This window comes from Tasmannia lanceolata, unplaced genomic scaffold (genome assembly GCF_043159265.1).
Source record: "Tasmannia lanceolata isolate RefF3 unplaced genomic scaffold, GAP_Taslan_0.1 ptg000025l, whole genome shotgun sequence".
NCBI classification, from domain to species: Eukaryota; Viridiplantae; Streptophyta; class Magnoliopsida; order Canellales; family Winteraceae; genus Tasmannia; species Tasmannia lanceolata.
In genome coordinates, this window is record NW_027518702.1 from 8,622,972 (window position 1) to 8,645,398 (window position 22,427).

At 37.7% G+C, this 22,427-nt stretch overlaps 1 protein-coding gene across 2 annotated transcripts in view; it reads right to left on the reverse strand.

Annotated features, from left to right (window-relative positions):
* The window catches only part of LOC143858014 (non-structural maintenance of chromosomes element 4 homolog A-like), a 34,528-nt gene extending 21,280 nt beyond the window's left edge, over positions 1-13,248 (reverse strand). The window contains exons 1-7 of one of the 2 annotated variants that reach the window (XM_077368597.1): positions 12,442-13,247; positions 11,890-11,970; positions 8,501-8,747; positions 8,303-8,393; positions 6,197-6,413; positions 6,016-6,107; positions 5,311-5,727 (exon numbers count right to left, since the gene is read on the reverse strand). In XM_077368597.1, coding sequence (XP_077224712.1) covers positions 5,473-5,727; positions 6,016-6,107; positions 6,197-6,413; positions 8,303-8,393; positions 8,501-8,747; positions 11,890-11,970; positions 12,442-12,589 — 1,131 coding nt within the window. In that variant the 5' untranslated portion in view covers positions 12,590-13,247 and the 3' untranslated portion in view covers positions 5,311-5,472. Of the gene's footprint in view, positions 1-5,310; positions 5,728-6,015; positions 6,108-6,196; positions 6,414-8,302; positions 8,394-8,500; positions 8,748-11,889; positions 11,971-12,441 lie in introns of those variants that run through there. The other variant, XM_077368598.1, reaches the window with a different exon arrangement.
* Positions 13,249-22,427: the final 9,179 nt, after the last annotated feature.

Here is a 22,427-nt window from a genome sequence, read left to right on the forward strand (position 1 = left end):
TATACAAGGCTAAGCAGAATCATCAGATCCATTCGTGGAAGTTAAATCTCTAATAAAAGGTCATACAATAATTATTCATAAATCTACTTTCTAACACTCTCTCACTCTCTGCCCAACTATGGGGCAGCCCAGTGCACGAGGCTCCAGCCATTGCGGGTCCTGGGGACGGCTAGATGTACACAACCTTATCCATGTTTTGCAGAGAGGTTGTTTCCGTGACTCGAACCCATGACCACTTGGTCAGACTGGAGCAACCTTACAGTTGGGCCAAGGCTCGCCCTGTACAAAAAATTAAAATAGTTCTTTAACAGAGTCCAAATCAAATAATCATTCATTGTCAATCTTATCAAATGAAACTAATAAATGACTGGAAGAATCCTAAGGGTGTGTTTAGCAACTATTCTCGGTCATCCAGAGACGAATCGAGCTAGACATTCATAAAATCAAGGCTACTCAGGAAATGACCCCACCAAGAACTGAGAAGGAGATCAGAAGATTCCTAGGAAGGGTCTAATACCTGAGCCAATTCCTTGTACAGTTGACTACCATGTGGTGGCCAATCTTTAAGCTTTTAAAGAAGAATGCACATATGGTTCTATCAGCCTTAAAAGATTTTCAGTAGAAAACATATTTAAATTATCTCAATTAAATTAAAATTAAAAGGGATTGTCAATACAATTTCTCAAAATGCCATTTCACAGTTCAGTTTTTCAGTAAAGAACACCAACATCGAATGAAATAAATAAATATGACAGTAGCAAAATGGTGTTATGCGAATGTCTAAACAATCCCAAATTAAAATTATCGTGATGTATGCATGATTTTATGCATGTCTCTAAATTTATCTAATTACTATAAAATTAATTACCATCTCTATTTTAGAAAAGATCATTTAGCAGATTGTCTACTTAAGAATAGCCATCACTGACTTCATTTTTCTACCTAATATTATCTAGAAAATAAGAAAAATTATCCCAATATAAGCATGATTTTATGCTTGTCTCCAAATTCATCCGATGATCGACTCAAACATTAATTACCATATCTATTTTAGAGAGCAGAAGCTAAACTCGCAAATAGCCATGTTAATTACCATATTTTACCTAACAATAGCCATACCTAACTCAATGTTTCCAGCTAATACTATCTGCAAGTTAAGAAAAACATTAAAACAAAGATGATAAAACTTTCCATAGATATCTAATTTGAGAGGATGAATCTTCTTCATAAGCTTGTAAATTGTTAGAATATGTGGGATCCAACGGCTGGATTGGGTTAAGATCTCACCGTTGGATCATCTTGGAGGTAGATTGGGTAAGTTGGCTAAATGAGGAGACTAGATCAATTAGGCGAGTGGATAAGAAGAGGCAAGCAAGAAAGATTAGGAAAGTAGATTTAATTAGGTAGATTTGATCAGGATTCCTTCCCTTCCATAATTATCTTGATTTCCCTTCTATGCTTATCATATAAGTGTTTTATATAAGCACCCTTTGATTTCCCTTCTTATCCACTCGCCTAATTTATCTAGTCTCCTCATTTAGCCAACGTACCCAATCTACCTCCAAGATGATCCAACGGTGAGATCTTAACCCAATCCAACCGTTGGATCCCACATATTCTAACATAAATAGAGGCACATAGAGAAACTCCAAGACACAAGCTTAGGAGAAATGGGGTCTTTGAAATTCTTGTTTGTGGCACTCCTTGTGGCAGCCATTGCAACAAAAGAGTTTGCGGAAGCAACTAATCGCCTTCCATTTCTCGACGAGCTCAACGGTCCCATTACGGCCAACGGAAGGGGTAAAAATTCTTGTCCCAATTTCATTTTCAATTCTCATTTGTACATTATCAGAAGAAAATGATAGCCTTAAATAGAGCCTTTTAGTATCGGTTTTTGTACTTAATTTGTATATTTTGTGAAATAACTAGGACGTGGGCTTATGGTTGGATTTTTTGTTTGCAGTTTGTGATGAATGCGGAATTGAGTTAAAGTGCTGCTTGTGCTCAAATGGAATATGCAGACGTTGCTGTGTAGAAGGCGAAGAACCCAAGTATCCCTGAGTCTTTAGGACATGTATATTGAGCTTGTGAACAAGCAGCAGCATTATTTGTGCCCAATTCCCTTTCCTTGCTTACTGTGAAATGGGATTATGATATAATAAAATAGAATAAGGAATGACAATTCCTCTTATATTTCTTCTTTTCTGCCTTGTTTTGTTGTTTGTGCTTTCTTTTCTTTTCTTTTCTTTTTTTTTTTTTCCTTTTTTTTTTTTTTTTTTTTTTTGAGGGAGAGATGGAGGGGCTTTTGTTGTTACACAACTATACAACAAATAGAGTTGCTAGCAAAATGGAAACCCATTTTACTAAAAATCAAGAACGCAAGTATAATCCTCGGGCAAAATGGTGCGTTCATAGAAAATGACTAAAATACCCTTAGGTTATGTTTTGGCAACCATGAAAAATTATTCCATTGAATATTTATGGGGCCAGTTGTGAGAGATGCGCAACAAAGGGGAGACTTGAGAGATTGGATGGAGGGAGCACGAAATGCCCCTCAAAACAGGAAAAATAAATCCCAATTTCAAGTAACGTATTATCAATCAAAAGAAATTTGAAGTAGTATATTTTTCAATGTTTTGGGGATTTTTCATACTCTCTCTAAACTTGTCCTATTCTAGGCTGTGCTTGCATGCCACATGCAAGGAATCCTCAAGCAATCCCTAAGCAAAAATACGGACCTTTTGGATTACTTGGTGGTGTTTGTTTGCATTTGTGACATCCAAATCCTTAGAGATTGCCAGTCAAGAAGCATGAGTAATAATTGCATGTCACTACCATTTACATATGAAATATCTGAAGAAAAACAATGAGAGAGACTCTCTCTCTCTCTCCATGTCCTTCTCCCTCTCATGTTTAACTTGCATCCAAACAGAGTAAAGCACGTGGCTCTCTCTCTCTCTCTCTCTCTCTCTCTCTCTCTCTCTTAACTTGCATCTAAACAAAAACAAGCACATGGCAGGATTTTGGCTACCATGTAAACTAGGGCTGGCAGCGGGGCGGGGCCAGATGTAGCATTCCCCGTCCCAGTCCCCGCTTCGGGGGATGGCGGAATCCCCGTCCTCGCCCCACACACTACAGGGGGGAAATCCCCACCCCAAAAAAAGCTTTTTAATGCCCATGAAAATGACAAGCTATGTCCGTGCACTTATCAAAATATGGTAGTGCCAATATCATTTACCTGAAAGAAATCTTTACCGTTCACAAAAAAAAAAAAAAAAAAAAAACTAAAAGAGTACTAAAATAAAGTTGGTACTGATAATGATTTGCATATTGAAACAGCGCGGGCAGGGGATGGGGCAGGGCAGCCCATCTCCATCTCTATCCCTGGTCAGGGTAATTTTAAATCCCAGCCTCACATGGGGCAATGCGGATCCCAATTTTCACGGCTGAAATTGTAGCCCTAATCTAAACCTTAGTAAAGCCATAATGCTTTTTTGTGTTTTAAATGCTAGTTAACCAACAGAGGAAGAGAGTTAGAGAGAGAGAGAGAGAGAGGAGGAAGAATACCTCTAAATCTCATCTTTTTTGCAGTATTTCATACGTAAATACTAGTGATGCCATGTCACCAGACAAGCAATTACTACATGTTTCTTGTGTGGTAATCTCTAGGGTTTTGGGTGCTACCTTGGCAAACAAACACCATAAAGATGTGGCATCGAAACAGAATCTAATGTCTCCCTTTGTTTTTGCGTAGATACGAAAGACACTGTTACTTGCTAAAATACTAGTGTAAAGTTGATATATGATACATACTAAAAAAGTTGATACATTGTTCTCATATTGATGAATGAAAATGAGTGTTATCTAATAAACATATGTACTGAGTGATGAGAACAATTTATCACAAGGTGACCTAGTAAGCCTAATCGGATGCAAAAGGGAGATCCCTCATTCGAAAGATTTGAGTCATGCAAAAATCATCAAAAGTATAGAAATATTTGATGAGAGTGGTATGAACATGTGATGGTCAACAATATTCGTGGACCTGGTCACTATACAAATGGCAGTGGGTGTATTCCGTATATGCTCATTTTCATTCAGGATATGTTTCTTTCAACGTACAAATGTACAATGGCATGGGTATGGTCATTAGCCATTTTCATTGAGGCTTAAAAAAAACAGACAATGTTCATGAACCTGATCCCCATATACATGGTAGTGGGTAAATGCATTTTCATTGAGGCTCCGTAAACTTTAGGCCTATTTCTAAGTTGAGAAAACGGTTCCTACACATATGTGTAGAGAGTTCTCTACACACTAGCTTAAAATACAGTGGGGAGCCACATTGTTTGGGTGATCCAAGCCATCAATTTTAATGGCCCTCACATAGATAGGGTGTCTACAAAAAATCAGATCCATAGGATCATCCCAACCCTACGATTTGTGGAGGTAAAATGGATGTCTTTAAACCTTCACGAATTAGTCCATTTTTTGCCTCCACAGTTCGAATGGTTAGGATGATCCTATGGATCTGATTTTTTGTAGACACCCTATCTATGTGAGGGCCTTAAAAATGAATAGTTTGGATCACCCAAATAATATGGCCCCTACTGTATTTTAAGCTATTGTGTAGATAACCCATCTACACGTGTGTAGGAACCGTTTTCTCTCTTGAGTTTCTGTTTCTTTCAACGTAAAAATGGATGTAAATTTGTTTCATATTGTAAAAATTTATGTTCATTTTCACATCGAAAGAATCCGTGCCTAAATGGAAAATGGGCATATAATTTTGTTATCTCAAAAGAAGTGGAGCCTGAGGAAAAGAATGCTAGTAGTAAAAGATGATTATTTCCTTTCTCAATATATAGGGGGAAAAGTACAAGTAACGACTACTTGATCAGTGATCCAAAACTTTTATCTGCAAGGGTGTTAATGGACCCATGCGGTCCAATGGATCCGAATGTTAATAGACAAGAATTTAGGCAGAGCAAGTGGATCTGATGGCGTCCATTGGATCCATATCCTAAGGTTTGAAATTATTTAGGATCATGACATAGTCGTAGACACTAGGACCTATATCTGAATTAAGGTGGCATTTTCACAATATTTTATACAATTTGCTATTGCTATCAATAAAAAGACCTAAAAAAAAGAATCTGATGAGCAAAATATAATCAACATACTAATTATGAATCGTAAAAAAATTAGAGCATAAATAAACATCATATAAAAATGACACTGCCAAAATAGGAAATGTAAAACAATTCTCCAAATTACCAGGGAAAATGGCACCTGCCTAAATAGGAAATACAAAAGAAATCTCCAAATCTAAATTAAGGCAACCAATTAGCTTCCATATTTACGTCAAAATGAACCTATGTACAAGCTTCATAAACTTAGTAATCAATATAACAATGGCTGGTTGATGAACAAAAAAATATATTGAAACAGTATCTGGTATGTCTAAGCTATTCAACGGAATAGCCGCTTACTCTTCCTTTTCACAATAGCTTCTCCGACCGAATCAACTTTTTCCGGCGAATCGTCGACTACTGATTGTTCTTGTATGACCAGGCCGCGGTTTCTCGTCAGTTTTCTTATTGGTGTTGTCTGTTCAGCTGCCTTATAATTGGCGGGTACTGGCTCCTGCTGTGACGCACTAGATATGTTTTGTGAATGCCTATTAGGCATAAGTTCCTCTCCATTCCCAACTAAACCAATCATCAACTGCAACCACAAACTATATCATTTGCACCAAAACTATAACTCGAGGATAGAAAATGTCCAATTCCTATGTAAAAGAAAGTCAAAGAAACAAGTCCAGTTAAAAACAAATGTCTTTCAATTCATGGGTTTAAGCTGCTTCCCTGTCAGAAATATAACAAAACCACATTGATGATTTAAAACTTAAGTTCATTCCAATTCAAATATTTATCAGAAACAAAAGGCTTTAGCAAATTGGTGCATGTTATTTCTTTCCTATAATTGTAATAGATTTTCCTTCTTGTTGCATACCTTCCAATCCTTATAATCAAATCTGAAAACAAAATGGCTGTAAGTAACCTCGCCGGAGGCAATTGCACTTGCAGAAGGTGCATTTCTTGGAGCTGATGGACAAAAAAAATAATAACAGTTAATACAAAAGAGGAGTTTGATAAGAAAAAATACTTGCATATCAACTGGTGTGAAATCTTACAAACTATATGACGCCCACTGTCATTCACTGTCATTTCAGCTCGCCCATCTTTAACAAGAAAAGAGAGAGCAAATATGTTCTCTACTGTCTGCGCAAAAGAGGTTCTGTTCAGAACCAAGTTTTCGAGTCTCACGCTTTTGTTCTTCCTCAGTATATCAAACATCGTCAACATGTTCTTATCAGTATCTGTTTTTCCTTCCTCATCAGTATCATCAACCTGAAATAAAATGCAAGAAGAATAGACTTTGATTAGAAATTTCAGGAGATGGCCATTTTACTGTGATTTAGATAAATAAATTTCCTGACTTTATTTGTCAAACCCAGTGTTTCAAAATGCAAATGTGCGCCAAAATGAGGCCAAAGCAAACCCTAGTTGGTGCAACACGATCAGTACTTGGTTGACAAGTTCATAACTCGAGTCAAAGGAATTTTGATTAATTTTGTAGGGCAAAAAGAGGAATAAAGGGAGTCAACTCAGGTGAACCAGAAATGACACAGGAGTTTTGAAGGAAAATGGATTCAGGTGAGTCAAAACATAAGGAATCAGATAATAAACACAAATTATGGATTCATTTTCTTCGGAAAGAGGAAAATGAACTTCGTTACTTTATGTGCTGAAAGAGCAATTCTTAAAACATGATGAAAGTCACCTGATTCTTCATAAGTATTAGCATTTTTCGGAAAGCCACCCACACCCTCTAAACAAAATGTTTATTTATACAAACAATTAAAACATTAAAACATCAAACTAAAAGGTTTACTGATTTCCAAAATGAAATAACCCAAGTCAATGAAGAACACAGCCACTGGCAGCGTTGATCTCCATAAAATAATGACAAAAGAAATTGGTAACAAAAACAAATATACAAGGGAAGAATAAAGGAGGTGATATTTGCATCTCCTTGCTCATTATATCACTCTCGTCCTTATTTTAGAATATAAAAGTTGCGCATGCCACTGATTGGGAATTGTAACCACAAACAAGAAAAAGGGAAGTGATATTTACACCCCTTTTGTTCACCAGGGACACCCAGTGCCAGTGTACGGGGCAATCAAACCCACTGGATTTTTCTAACATCAAGTACATTAGCCCCTCTTTAGTCATTGATACACTGGCGCTGGGTGTCCCTAGTGATCGAAAGGGGCGTAAATATCACTTCCCCAAGAAAAATCCTAAACAAATATGTGCATATACCTCACAACAAGGGTTTGCAAATATCAGATCCCAAAGAATAATATGTCAGAATAATGATCAATAGTCGTGGTATAGGAATACGGAAGTGAGAATTAGGAAGAAACAATGAGAAGTAAAGAAGAAATATTTGTCCCAATCACCATTAAGATACATGAACTGCATAATGGAGATGGCGTGCAACAATTTCTGCAGCTTGAGCCAGACATAAGAAGATTTTTCATACATCCCTACATTGATGGTTAGTGGGAGATTTTGCAAGAGTTCAAGGCGACAAGTGTGGATAGAAAAAACGGGCCAATCTAAAACAATGTCAAAAAGAAGGGATTTCAAAAACAATACATAAAGTATTATTTCTGCCCTTCAATAATCAGAGTGAGTTCAAAAACTGTTAAGTGAGTTTATATTGAATAGGTTGTGTTTCTCATAAAACAGAAAAAGATTACTTTCAGTGACAAGTGGCTGGATCATGACCAAACCGATTAACCGCACCAGTCCAAAGTAAAATTTATAATTCTGTCTAACCTTTGTTTTACAGGACCACAAGAAAATTATCATGGTTTACTAGAGATCTAAAAAATGATTTACTAGAGAAGAAAAGGAGTTAACGCATCTCCTCCAAATAAGCAATATCATAAGACTGCAACATCAACCTTCATATTATGTGGTTTGATGATTTATAACTTTACTAGATGTACTCCTTTTCTTAATTACATAAAACCAACAATAAAAAAAAATGGTTGGAATACTGGATTTGTATTATAAGATAATCAGGGCAGCCTGTCTGATTTGAAAACATAACTTCATCGGAAAACCCTTACCAATGTTCACAAAATCATTGGTAAGGAAAAAACAAACTCCTTATCTATATACATTTCATAAAAATATAAGCTCTTGAGAGAAGCAATGTATACCTCTTCAGGACGTGTGCTTTCAGATGGCCTCACTCGCTTTCTCTGAACCACAGCTTTCCGTTGTTTCAATTCAGTATTCATAGGACCAAGCCTAACAAGCAGCAACAACCAACAGAAAGAAAACCGGTAAGAAAAAATAGAAAAGTTCTCTTTCTTTTTTTTCTTTTCTTTCAAATTGCGTGTGGGATTGTGATTTACATGGTGCAGCATCCAGGCGCTTTCCTGATAACATGAGAGACAGCAAGGCCAACATCTGCCCAACACATTGAATCACTAGCAGTCTCCGTGTTTGACCCATCTTGTTGCCCGAAGTTCCTAAGCAGAGAGGTTACAAAATCTGAGGGTGTCACTCCTTCATTGCTTTGTGACCTCACAGATGTCACCAAGGTGTTGGCTATGTCCAGAAGTGCTTCGGCATCGGCAACCTGTTCTCGAGGCTTCTGAACTGAGAAAAGGAGAGAGAGAACAATGCTTCATTTCTACTAACCGAATTAATATACATATATAGAGACTACAGAATTAAAAATCCCAAAATAAGTACCCATATGTCATACATTGGGAATACTATAAGCAATTAGAGAAATGGGCAGTCTCAGTTCGAATTTTGCCACGTCCCCAAATCCAATAGAGGACACCTGGGCCTATTTCGTAGACCACCTTGTTTTATTTCGTTGCTAAATAGGTATTTATTTCTGTTAATGTGGTTTTATTTTTATTAGTAGCCATACAGTACATGGCATTTTCCCAATAATTGGTTTGACCTCTTTAATTATGAGAAGTAAACTTGCTCTAGAAAGTGTATGTGTAAGAATGAATGTCTTGTGTAATGGGGTTTTTTTGGAGATTGCTATATAAAGAAAACAACTCAGCCATGAAGGGTATGCATTGAATAAAAAGTTGTCCGTCCATGAAATTCTCTGAGTTCTTCTTAGGGCATTCTCTTGAAGATTAGATTGCACAGTGAGAATAATCTAAAAGAATCCACTAGCGCAGCATTGGAAAGGTTCAATGTCCTATCACAATCAGTGATAGACCTGGTTTGTTGCACACACACATATTTTTATACGGGTATTCTGTTTGCTGAATCCAATCAACTTTGGGCTTGAACCTTTCATCAAGAATATGTTCTAGGGTTCTAAACTAAGAATGAAAGAGTTCTGAAGTCGTTTCTACCAGATTCACCCACCAACATGTGACTTTCTGTGTTTGTCTGTGGACTCATCGGAAAATGGTGAGTATTCAAAACCAAAGTGCCTGTGGGCCATGGTTGTTTTGTATAGAAATCTATTTGGGGGAAATGAATTGGAAGCACATTAGTTTGTGCTCTATTTAAAAAGGGGAATAGCAGCCAAATTGTGACCTCGTGATGTATACACGTATACAAGCTGTGGGCCTGATCAACCTTTGGGAGCAGCAGGTAGTTGAGTTTTGAATGGGGATATTGGATTAATGCTGAATTTCCATTCAAGTTCATCATATCAGGATCGAGCCTTGCGGATTTTCAATCATATACAAGTAGGATATCCATCACAAACTGATCTGTTTCAACTTCAGTTTGTGGGTTTTAGAAAAGGATTGGCAGAAGCAAACCATCATAGAAATATTGTTGAATCATACTGTTTTGGGGGGATTACAGTGTTTAATATATTCAAGATCTTTTCCAGATCTAAAAAATATATATTCAAGATCTGGAACTTGACCTCGTAGTCCTGGGATTCCCGGGATTATCACGATAGTTCTAAGGCTGATTTTCTTGCCTATTAGGAGCAGAACATGGATTTGTTTGTCCATTTCAGAAGCCACTATATCTTTGTTATATCATACTCGCTGTTTGGTATAACAAAGCAAATTCATCGGAATTACCTGGTTTTACCTATAGGAGATAAGGACTAAGATTCATTTTGCAAGTTAATCATAAATACAGTAGTGTGCTCAGATCCCAAATTTGGGGCTGTATAATCGCTTTATAGTTTTGAATTCCTCATTTTACTATTGAAGAGTTGTGATTCTTCTCCTGAATTCAACAGTCACAGGTTCTATTATATGAATTCGATGATTTGGTACCAAAGTGGGTGTGTTGCTGACATACACTTGTTGGCCAATTTGCAAACCAATATATAGCTAAAATTTAGTGAGCATCATAGATAGTTGCAAGTGTTGAAGGTGTTGTTTCAAGGCACCTATAAAAAAAATGGGATTCCGAGTTACCGGTTCATGTAAGATACATATCTATATCTAGCAGCAGATCAATCTTTCTTTGACCTGTTTGCAATCAGAGCATCATTCCAACAGTGAATCATCATGTTGGCAAGATTACTCTCGCAAAGATTGAAAAATATCAGGTGGACATTTTTCGTCAAGAGCAATAAACTGCACTTGGCTGATTACAGTTCCTTCTAATCGTATTGTTGTTGCTCGCTTAACTGCCATAATGCCTCCAACACAATATTTGCAAGCTGAAACCGTGTGCAATTCACAGTATACAAAGCAGAAAAGAATTTGGCATGGATAAAAGTTTTACACCACATCAAAGGCAAAGTGGACTAGCAAAGCACTTTCAGTTCTCATTCTTTTTCCTATAGTTTCAAAACTCCCCCGAGTCATCAAGGGCTCCCTTGACTCAACTCCTTTTTACCTTGGCAGCGTTCTTGTCCGAGTCCATGTTTTGCCCAACAACGTAAATCAAAACTCCTTTGACTCTCTCGAGATATGGCCACGTCAACTGAGTGCTCCACATCATGCCGAGTCGACCAGGATTTGCTTTGGCTTCACTTTAGCACACATCCGCATTTTGAAACACTGGTTTTTCATGATTGAGGAATTCTAAGATGATAGATATTCTTACAGCATGTTTTTTAGGTACGATTCTTTCTTTATTCAATTATATGCCTTGAAGGATTAATGCATTTATCTTCTAGAGTAACTACTGTTGAATTCTTAAATATTGTTTGTGGAAATAACAAGTGAAGAAAATGGATATTATCATATCCTTGGTCATTATTCTTGCTATTGATATTATCTAATGGAGAATAGGCTAAGGACTGTTCATGAATCCTTAGACCATTCCATGTCGTAACAGAGCTCCGTATTCAGGGTCATCACAAATTTAATGGTTTCTGAACATAGTTTTTGCTAAATTCCACCCCCAAATCCTGAATTAGCATAACAGAAAATCACACAACAAAGAACAATTCACCCTCTAAAAACAACAAAGGAATGAGAGAATAGGTTTAAACCCTACAGCACCTCCAAATCAAATTCACAAAGTCCTCTCTGATTTTGTGATATTACCATCAGCAGAAAAATGAATATGAAAAACAATGAATATATTATTTGTATTTTGCAGCGGTAAATAAAGGCTACTGATATGGGCACTACCATAATTTGACAATTGCACAAACCCATCTTGTCGTTTATTGTTTACACAGTTGTCAATGGTTATTACAGTTCCCAAAAAGCTATTACAATCTAATTAAAAAAGAAAAGACACGCTGAGTTCGTGCAGTTATCAAAACATGGTAGTGCAAGTATCAGTATTCTGAACAAAATAAAAACTAAAGAGCAAAAATTTGGTTTTTCTAACATACCTAGCTGATGCAGTGTTTCTACTTCGCTGATAATTGAATTGAATGTATCAGACCCTGCTTTAGAAATATCATCTCTCTCATCTGCAACAACCCCATAAATAAACAACAAAAACAAATAAGAACAACAAACAATAAAAGTTTTTATATGGTGTAAGCCTGTGTAGTCCAGTATTTTTCAAAAAGTATTGTACAGCCAACACCATAGGGTGATCCAAACCGTTCATTTGATGGGTGAGTACCTAAATAGATCCAGCCCAAAAAAAAAATCATTTCTATAGGATGATCCTAGCCCTCCGATGTATGACGAAGTGCATAATCGGAGGGCTGAGATGATCCTATGGAACGGATTTTTTGGGCACAACCTATTTAGGTTGTGGCACATCAAATGGACGGTTTGGATCATCCTATGGTGTGGGCCGTACAGTACATTTTTTAAAAAAAATACTGGAATATACGGGCTTAGACCATATAAATTTCACACAACCCTAAACAGAAAAGGAAACAAAAAATATATATCAGCACAATTCGAAATCGAGAAAATAATATCCACACCGTTAATTAGAGTTTTAACGGCCAGATAACGAGATCGGATTGCTCTCCTTTGCGACATTCCATCTCGATTCGAATCTCGTCTCTCCTCGTACCCTGTCTCCTCTCTATTTCTACTATTCCCTGGCTCGCGTTTAACAACCCTAGCCATGGATCCCTAAAAAATACGGAAAAAAAAAACCCTAATTTTGATCTAATAAACGAGAAACGGCCTTTCAATCTCAAAAAAAAATTCGATTAAAAAACCTCAGAACCCTAACCCTAGACCCAGAAACTGAGAAATCCCTAATTTTGATCAAATAGAAGAGAAAAGGCGTTTCAATTTTACGAAATTTCTCGATCAAAAAACCTCAGTACCCTAACCCTAGAACCGGAAACTAAGAAATCCCTAATTTTGATCAAATAGAAGGGAAAAGGCGTTTCAATTTTACGAAGTTTCTCGATCAAAAAACCTCAGTACCCTAACCCTAGAACCGGAAACTGAGAAATCCCTAATTTTGATCAAATAGAAGAGAAAATGTGTTTCGATCTCTGAAATTTCTCGATCAAAAAACCTCAGAACCCTAACCCTATAACAAAAAATATCTTAGCTCCAAAACCCTAACCCTAGAACCAGAATTCTTAGCTCCAAAACCCTAACCCTGGTGGAAGAAAAAACAGAATATATAGGGTTAGGGTTTGTTTTATTTCGAAGGGAATGAAATTTTCCCGCCTCGGAAAATTTTGGAAAATTTTGGCTCGACCTTTCTCTCTCGTTCCAAAATCCAAAAAAATAAATTGTGTAAAATAAAGAGGAGTTCAAAGTTCAAACGACATTAGATTCTAGAAGGGGTTAGATACGTTATCTTCCCTGACAAGTCTAAGGAAAATGAACGGTCCAGATTGGATCGTTCGGATTACGAGGTCTTAGATTCGAAGATCGGTATCTTCGCTGACACGTCAAAGGCAAATCTCAAAAATAACCCTCGAACTTTGCCTATGTCATTGAAAATGAACGGTCCAGATTGAATCACAGAGATTATGAATGACTTAGATTCAAAGATTCGTATCTTCCCAAAAAATCATTACCATGGGATGATTCTAACCCTCTGATCTAATGAGGGACTCACATTATGGAAACTTCTAAAGATCGGACAGTTGGGATCATCTTACGGAAATTATTTTTGCGGCACAACCTATTTACGTTGTGGCCCATCAAATGGACAGTTTGGATCATCCTATGATGTGGACTGTACAGTCCATTTTGAAAATTACGGGGTGATTCATACATAGAAGGGGGTGAATTCATCACCGCCCAAAAAGAAAAAAAAAAACATTATTTTGGCAAAAAATGCGGGTAACCCACAGGTCGACCCAACCCACCCGCACTGGGCGCAGGTCACCTAGTTGCTGACCGGTAGGAATGCGGGTCATTTTGACCCGCACCCGCATGACCCGCGGGTAACCCGACCCAACCCAACCCAACCCGCCTGTTTGCCAGGTCTGGTACCAAACCAAAAATCAATAGCGTATCTCATAAATTCCACGTACCAATTCATTGGTGTATTAGCTTTTGCAATAATTCGTTGGAGATGATTTTTTGGGGAAAGACCTATTTACATTGGCCCCATCAGATGAACAGTTTGGATACTCCAACAACAACAATGTGGGACCGCAGTGAATTTTCTAATAAATTTTTGCGTTGTATGGTATCTGTACATAGTTGCATGTATTTTTTAACAAGAGTCGGGCTAACCTTGTTCAAAGATAGTTGTTAGGTTCCAAAGTAAATACATCGTCCCACGATAATCATCTCCATTGGATGATCTATAGAGATTTGAGAGCGGAGCCACATAGACTCACTTTTCAACATATTTTGTCTTATTCTCTGTGGCGACTCCTCTCTCATACAACGCCGGTCCAGAAAATGCCTTCTTCAATGGTTCCTAGCAAATCCCATCATATAGTTTTTCTACAAATTAAGAGTTTAGGATCATCCAATGGAGATTATTTTGGGGCATGGTCTACAAACATTGGGGCGCCCCAACAACTGAATGGTTTGGATTTTTGAAAAAAAAGGTAGGCTTCATTGTATTTTCCAAAATATAGGCTCACCTACAAACCGACGTAATACCCACTTAATTATTAAATGGCACTACGTACATTATATAACGCATGTTATTTAGAAAATTTACTTGGCCACTTGTTGGAAAATCTAAGTTTCAAAGAGTTAATATCATCTTAGGGAGATTATTTTTGGGGCAAGGCCTATGTATGTTGGGCCCCACTAAGGATTCGTATTTAAAGAGAGAGGAGAGATAGTACAAGTTGTGAGAATAAGTATAAGTGGGGCCTTCTCCTCATTCCAAGATCTAAACAATTCAGTTGTTGGGCCCACCAAGGGTTCCTAGAGGGAGAGAGAGGATGATATTGTCCTTCAAAGTGGTGAATTTATCACTGCCCAAAAAAGATGACAATATTTTTTGCTTAGATTTATCTTGTAAAATGAATGACCACAATAAAAACTGGGAAATGATATCTGCGCCAAGTGTTTCAATAAACATACGATCCACTTGTTTGTCCTGTAGTATTTAAAGGGTTTAAAGAGCTTTTTGAAAACCGTAATATCTTTTGAAATCCCTTTAAATACTACATGACAAACAAGTGGAGCGCTTGTTTATCAAAACACCTTGGCGCAGATATCATTTCCCTAAAAACTGGTTTCAGTTGTTTCTTTTGAGGCTTGTAAAATGGGGAATAAAATGGGAAGTAAATTTTCTATAATGTTTCACTGAACACAACACAAGTGTAAAATTCATATTCGCTCATTTTGCATGCAATGTATTAGAGGTTTAGGTGTTATAGAGCAAGAGCAACTCAAAGGAAAACCGTGTGTTATAGAAAAATTAACAGAACAGTAAAGAAGATTAATTAAAACGATACTAAAAATTAAAAAGCTTTGAATAAGAATGTCATTGTCTAACAAATAACACATTTTTGTCTACAAAGATACATTTGGGGAAAAAATACTAATACACCCATCCATCATCATTAAAAAAGAAAAAGATAATATAGCCAACTAAGAAAAAGAGAAGATACTCATCCAGTGAAACAAAAAGTGAAACTTTCCTTGCATTCTTCACTAAACCTCGCATTTGTATATACTTCTAGAGCAGAAGAGAATAAAAAAGAAAACCAGCTAAAGATAAGATTTTTTTAATAACACTTCTCATTTCTCATTTAAATTGAAAAACTGTATAAGCAATGTTCACAACAAATTTCACATGCATGAAAAGGGAAATCACACACATAAAATAAATTGGGATCAAATTTCCCTCTTGAAAAGAAGAGGTTTTATTAATTTTTGTAGGGATCGTACACTTACAGCTCTATTGGCCGTTAATTACATTTCTTGAAGAAAGAAAATACCTCTGATTATCCATCAAGAGGTTCCCTATCTAAATATTATTTTTAATTAATTATCGTCCAGAAAGATTTGATTCTTTTTGTTAACAGATCTTCTCGGAGAAAATTTCATCTTCTCAAATTTTCTTCATTTTTTCTTTTGGGAAATGACATCTTTATTGTCTTTTTCCACTTAAAAAGTCTCTAGAAGAGACTTTAAAGGGAGTGTTTATCACCTTTCTCCGTTTAGAAGTCCCTGGCAGAGAATTTAAAAAGAGGAAGGTCTTCTTCAGTTTTCTCCCTTTAGAAAGTCCCTAGAAGAGATTTTGAAAGGAATCTTTATCATCTTTCTCCATTTAAAAGTCCCTAGAAGATACTTTAAAGGGAGAAAGGTCTTCTTCAGTTTCCTCCCTTTAGAAAGTCCCTAGAAGAGACCTTAAAGTGAGAAAGTTCTTCTTCAGTTTCCTCCCTTTAGAAAGTCCCTAGAAGAGACTTTAAAATGAGTCTTTATCATCTTTCTCCGTCTAGAAGCCCCTAGAAGAGACTTTAAATAGAGAAAGGTCTTCATCTTCCTTTTCTCCCTTTAGAAAGTCCTTGGAAGAGACTTTAAAGGGAGTCTTTATTATCTTTGTCCGTCTAGAAGCCTCTAGAAGAGACTTTAAATAGAGAAAGGTCTTCATCTTCTTTGAAGAAACCTGCAAAAAGAAAGAGAGAAGAAGAAAAAAGAAACGGTTAGCCCTCCATCTTTTCTCACCTTTCTCTCCTTTTCTTCTGCTTCTCTTTTTGCGTAGCTTTTTCCCCTCCAAGATCTGATCCCTTTACTGAAGGATCTTCTCTCTATTTATAGACTTCTCTTGAAGTGGTTGGCAACTGCCACCTCATCCCTTTTTCTCTCAACTTCACGATCTCCGCTTCCCTTTTCGTGGAGAGTTATATAACTCCTTTTTGAAAAGTGGATGACTCATTTCTCCTTTTGTGAGAGTCCTTTTTATTTGCTAAATTTTAGCGATTTAACCTTTTTATATTTATCCCTTTTTCTCTTAACTTCACGATCTCACCTTTCTTTTTGGAGCAGTTGTGGGTACCACTCATCTCTTATCCGGGATTCCAAGATCACTTTCCCTTTTGTAGGGAGTTACGTAACCTCTCCTTTTGGAATATGGGTCACTTGATTTCCTTTTCACGAGAATTATTTTGTTCCCTTAAATTTAGGGATCTCTTTTAAAAGTATTTTAACTTTTACGTTTATCCCTTTTACTTTTAGGAGTAGCATAAGGTATGATTACTCATTTAATGAGGGATTTTTACTATTTTACCCTTTGTCGTAAAATTTCGAGTCCAACAAGCAAGAAAAGAATACAGATGAAGGAAAAAAAATCTAAGGAACAGATGCAAGGATATTAAAGACTTGAATGTAATTTCCGTAATTCGACAAATAATGACTTTTTTTTTAAAGTCTCATCTAAAGATGTGAAAAATCTTAAACAACCAAGATCTACGCAAAAAAATAAGCCAAAAACATAAAAAGGAAAAGAAAATTAATCTTTCCTGAAATCTCTGTTCCTAGACAAAAATAACATGAAACAAAAATACCCTTGCATCCAAAACCCGTGCAAGATAGAGTAGCAGCCACCACCTTCACTGAAGAAGATATTAAAAATATGTATAATCCCATAATTCACGAGAGATATGGGTATTTTGTTTTTTTATAAGATCAGTGAGATTGGCTATTTTTCATAAGATATGGGTATTTTTGTTATTTTTTGAGATAAGAATATTTTTATAATGAGTAATTATCATTTTCTTTGAAAGAAGTGAACACAATGAACTTTATAACAACTTCTAAGTACCCTTTTCAGCGAAGAGAACACAATGAACTTTGTATAACTGCAATGTGAAAATCAATAAACCAGATGTTGATGTGAATATAAATAACGGTTAAGACATCATTGATTTTATACAACTTATGAAATGTGAGAAATCATGCTACCAATAAACCTGGATCACATACCATATTTTAGTGGACCACTGTGGACCCCGATCTGAGAGGACATGCGGAGGACACGTGAGGTCCTCATGCAATCCTCAAAGATATCCACATGTGAAGGAGAGCTCTACCAAGGAACTCTCGAAACTGTTGCCACTCTCACAGTATAGCATGAGTGGCGATACAAGACGAAAGAGATACATCCTGATTCGGAGCCAGGGCTCGAAACCAAGATGTACCTAAAAATAACTCAGAGTCGCCATCCATGGATGCGCCATGGAACCAAAATAAATGCTCTGCTTGCAAAAGATAACCAGAGATACAGAAGGTCTGTGCCTGGTGACGAATGGAGAAGGTCTGAAGAGCACCCCCAATTCACCCGAGTGCGAACATTTGGTCTCTTATGCCATTTATTATTAACCTCGAAGAGTTCTGGGCGAAAATCATGTGAAATGGGAACAAAATATCCTCCGGAAGACGTCTACCTAATCATGCAGGACCAGGGGATAAAATAATAAGCACACACAAAATAAAATAAAAGATGTGTCACCTAATGACAGCTAGGTTATGTGTGACATGCCTAATGGGTGTCTAAGTTCTGGTGGGCAAACACATGCATGCTACAGCTAAAGGTATAAGGTCTGCGCATGAAAGTAAGAAAACATAGCAAAACACACAACATAATAAAACAACAAATCTTAAGACTCTAAACGATTTAGCCCTAGTCCTTGGCCGGAGAGAATGGGTTTTGAGATGAGTTTGAGGTGGGCTTATAGAGGCGGTGGCTGGTCGGTGGCAAATTGCAGAGAAAGGGGTTTTGGGTCTGAAATGGAGAAGATGGGGTAGATGGGCTTAGTGACGGTGGCTGGGGTGGAGAAGCTCCGGTGGAGAAGTTCCGGTGGAGAAAAAGATGGAGGAGGTGGGTGGTGGTAAAATGGAGGAGGGCTTGCCGGATTCCGGCCGAAAATGAGGCCGGAGAAGAAGATGGTGGGGATAATGGTGGGTGTGGTTTTTTTTGAGAAAAAAATAAAAGAAGAAGATAAAGGAGATGGTGGTCAGCCGGAAAGATGAGGGAGATGGCCGGAGCTCCGGTGGGAAAACGAGCCGAAGGAGTGGGTTTTTCTTCTTCTTCTTCCTCTACTTGCCCTCTCTCTCTCTCTCTCTCTCTCTCTCTCTCTCTGATGGAAATGGGTTTTGCCTAAATGAGGGATAGAGGTGGGTTTGCCGAATTTAATGAGATCTTGCCGGGGGAGGAAGGTTAGAGAGGTTGATGTAATGGTAAAGCAGATGAGGGTTTGGAGGTAGAAGATGAGGAAGAAAATGGCTCGGCGGAGGTTTGGTGGTGATTCGGATGTGGTTGTAGAGGGGGAGATGATGGTTGAAATGGGTTTCAATAGGAGTTTATAACAACAGGGGTTAGATGGTGGAGTGAATGGTTGATGTGGTTGGAGATGGTGGTAATCGGATTCCGGCAAGCTTGCCGGAATCAATGGGGATGGGGTCGGTGGTGGATGTTGGGGTTGGTTGCAGAGAAATGGGTTTTGATATTCAGAAATAGAGGTAGGGATATGGTGGAGGTATAAGGGGAAGGAAGAAAATGGAGGTGGAGATGGAGAAGTGGTGGTTGTGGATTTGGATGGCCGGATTTCGGTGGGGTTTGCAGATTTAATGGTGGGAGAAGAGTAGTGAGAGCTTGCGGTTGGGTGAAGAAGAGGATGAGGAAAATGAAGTGGGTTTGGTTGAGTGGTGGCTGTGGTGGCGGTAAGGGTTTTAGGGAAGAAGAAGATGGGGTTTGTGATGGTGGATAAAGGAAAATGAAGATGGGTTTGGATTTTAGGGGTCTCTCTCTTCTTCCTCTCTCTCTGTTCTCTGGTTAAGAAAAATCTGCTCCTTCAAAACCCTAGCTCGATCGGCTTTTGTAATGCAAGGGAAGTGATAAATCCGACCCCCCCCCATTTTTTCCAAGACAGCCCCCTTTAGTGTTCCTTTTTGCAACTTTATTCTGCAAAGGGGTGGCCCAAGAAGAAAAAGAGAAATGATATATTTGTACCCCCAAATCTTCCAGGACAGCCCCCTTGGCAAATTTAGGACAACCATTATTCTATAAGAGGCGGCCCAAGTAGAAAACAGGGGGAAATTTTTTTTGCAAAAAATATCTTCTCTCCTTTTGATCTCAACCCTTCAAATCACCTTTTGATTCAAGGGTTAAGATCAAAGAAATCCTAACCACCTAGGAAGCTTCAAGGAAGCTTCCTAAGATTCTCCCCTAACTAATTTTGTTACACACTAATCTGTATACCCCCCCGGTATCTCCCTGGACAACCCATTACGGAAAATTTGAACTGGTTTTCCAGCTCCCAGCGCACCCCTGCTTCTGGCTAAATCGCCACTCATCTGAACTTGTACTACGACACTTTCTGAGGTTTGATTGCTCGGCAAATTAGCTCGGATTCTGATAAAAATTTACAGGAATATTAGTGAGACCCTAACCTAGCTTGGGAATAAATTTGGGACATTAAAACACTAGTTTATTAGGGTAATTATTTAAAACAAAACATAAAAGGGTTCGGTCAAAATAGGGTGTCTACAACCACATACCATATTGACCTAGGCATATTTCTATTGTTTTCCCAAAACATCATTAAAACAGGAAAAGCTAATATTATCCTTAAGAACATGCAGAATGTTCAATATTAATTCCATCCTGAACTTAGTTATCATATACAAAATCATTTGAAAAACAATTTATTAGACATTTAAACCTTAATTTTTTATAACTTGAAAAATACGACATTCTCACAGCAAGGTATTTATTTCTTGAAAAATCAAAGAGACAGAACACAAATGAAATGGTCCTTCACTTTTAAACACAATAATATTAACATATGCTCATAAAGATATGACTAAAAGAAACAAAGTGTTCAACATAAACACGATCAGCATTCAGGTAATCATATCTAGCCAAACTCTCTTATTTCCAATGTCAAATACCACAATAATCATTTCAATAATATCAACTCCACGATAACCATATTCTATTTAAAATAATCACTTCTGAATTTCAAACAAAGCATAAATAGATAGATAATGGATTCATTCTATTCTTCAAAAATTATCAGAGCATTAAAGAGATCACTAACATTTACATCCAAACAAAATAAAAGAAAGAGAGAGAGAGAGAGTGAGAGAGAGAGAGAGATTTCTATATAATCCTCCTCTCTCTCTCATGGTTAACTTGCATCCAAACAGAGTAAACCACGTGGCTTTCTCTCTCTAACTCTCTCTATCTCTCCCTATCCTTCTCCCTCTCATGGTTAACTTGCATCAAAACAAATAAAGCACATGGCAGGATTTTGGCTGCCATGTCAACTAGGGCTACCAATGGGGCGGGGAGGGGAGGGGGAGGACCGGATATTGCATTCCTCGTCCCCGCTTCGGGGATGCCAGGAATCCCCGTCCCCGCCCCATGGGGAATATCTAATCCCCATCCTGCTCCCTCCCCACACACTACGGGGACAAAATCCCTGCCCCAAAAAAAACTTTTTAACACCCATGAAGAAGAAAAGACAAGTTGTGTTCGTGCACTTATCAAAATATGGTAGTGCCAATATCACTAGCCTAAAAGAAATGTTTACTGTTAAAAAAAAAAAACACTATAATGGTACTAAAATAAAGATGGTACTGATACTGGCTTGCATATTGACAAGGGGCGGGAGGGAGGGCAGGAGGGGGCAGGGCCAGCTCCATCTCTGCCCCCGGGAAACCCCATTTTCACGGCTGAAATTGTTGCCCTAATGTAAAACCTAGTAAAGCCATATTTTTTGTTTGTTTGGATGCAAGTTAACCAAAGGGAGAGAGTTAGAGAGAGAGAGATAGAGGGGAGGGGACGATTACCTCTAAATCTCATCTTTTTTTGGGATATTTCATATGTAAATGCTAGTGATGCCATCTTACCATACATGCAATTACATGTTTCTTGTCAGGTAATCTCTACGGTTTTGGGTGTTACTTTGGCAAACAAACCCCATAAAGTTCAAGAAAAGTGCTTTTTTTTGCCTAGGGATTGCTCGAGGATCCCTTACATGTGGCTTCCAAACAGAATCTAATGTCTCCCTCTCCCTCCTTCACTGGCCCATCTTTAATAATTTGGCCGATGAATATTCCATTGAATAATTTTTCATGGCTGCCAAACAAACCCTTTGTTTTTGGGTAGATCTGAAAGCTAGCTATTTCGACATGTGACATTGTACATCACATTGCATTGTACATCTCATTTTCTATATAATTCGCTCCTGCTTGAAGAAAGCTCGACCTCAAGTTTTGGTCATAATCCTCCAAATCTAATCGGTTGGCGTTGCATCAACCTACTATTCTTCTTTCCTTTTTCTATCTTTTGTGATCCCTACATGGCATTTAACCATGAAAAGGGCTCTCGAGTTTTGGTCATAACTCAGATGTTATGCCTTTTTATTGATCATTTATATTTTTTGTCACCCTCGTACATCGCACGGGGTCTCTTACTAGTGTTTGCGCGCGCGCGTATGTGGAGAGAGAGAGAGAGAGAGAGAGAGAGATTCTGCTCGGTCGAGCAGATAACTTATCTGCTCCATCCATTTCC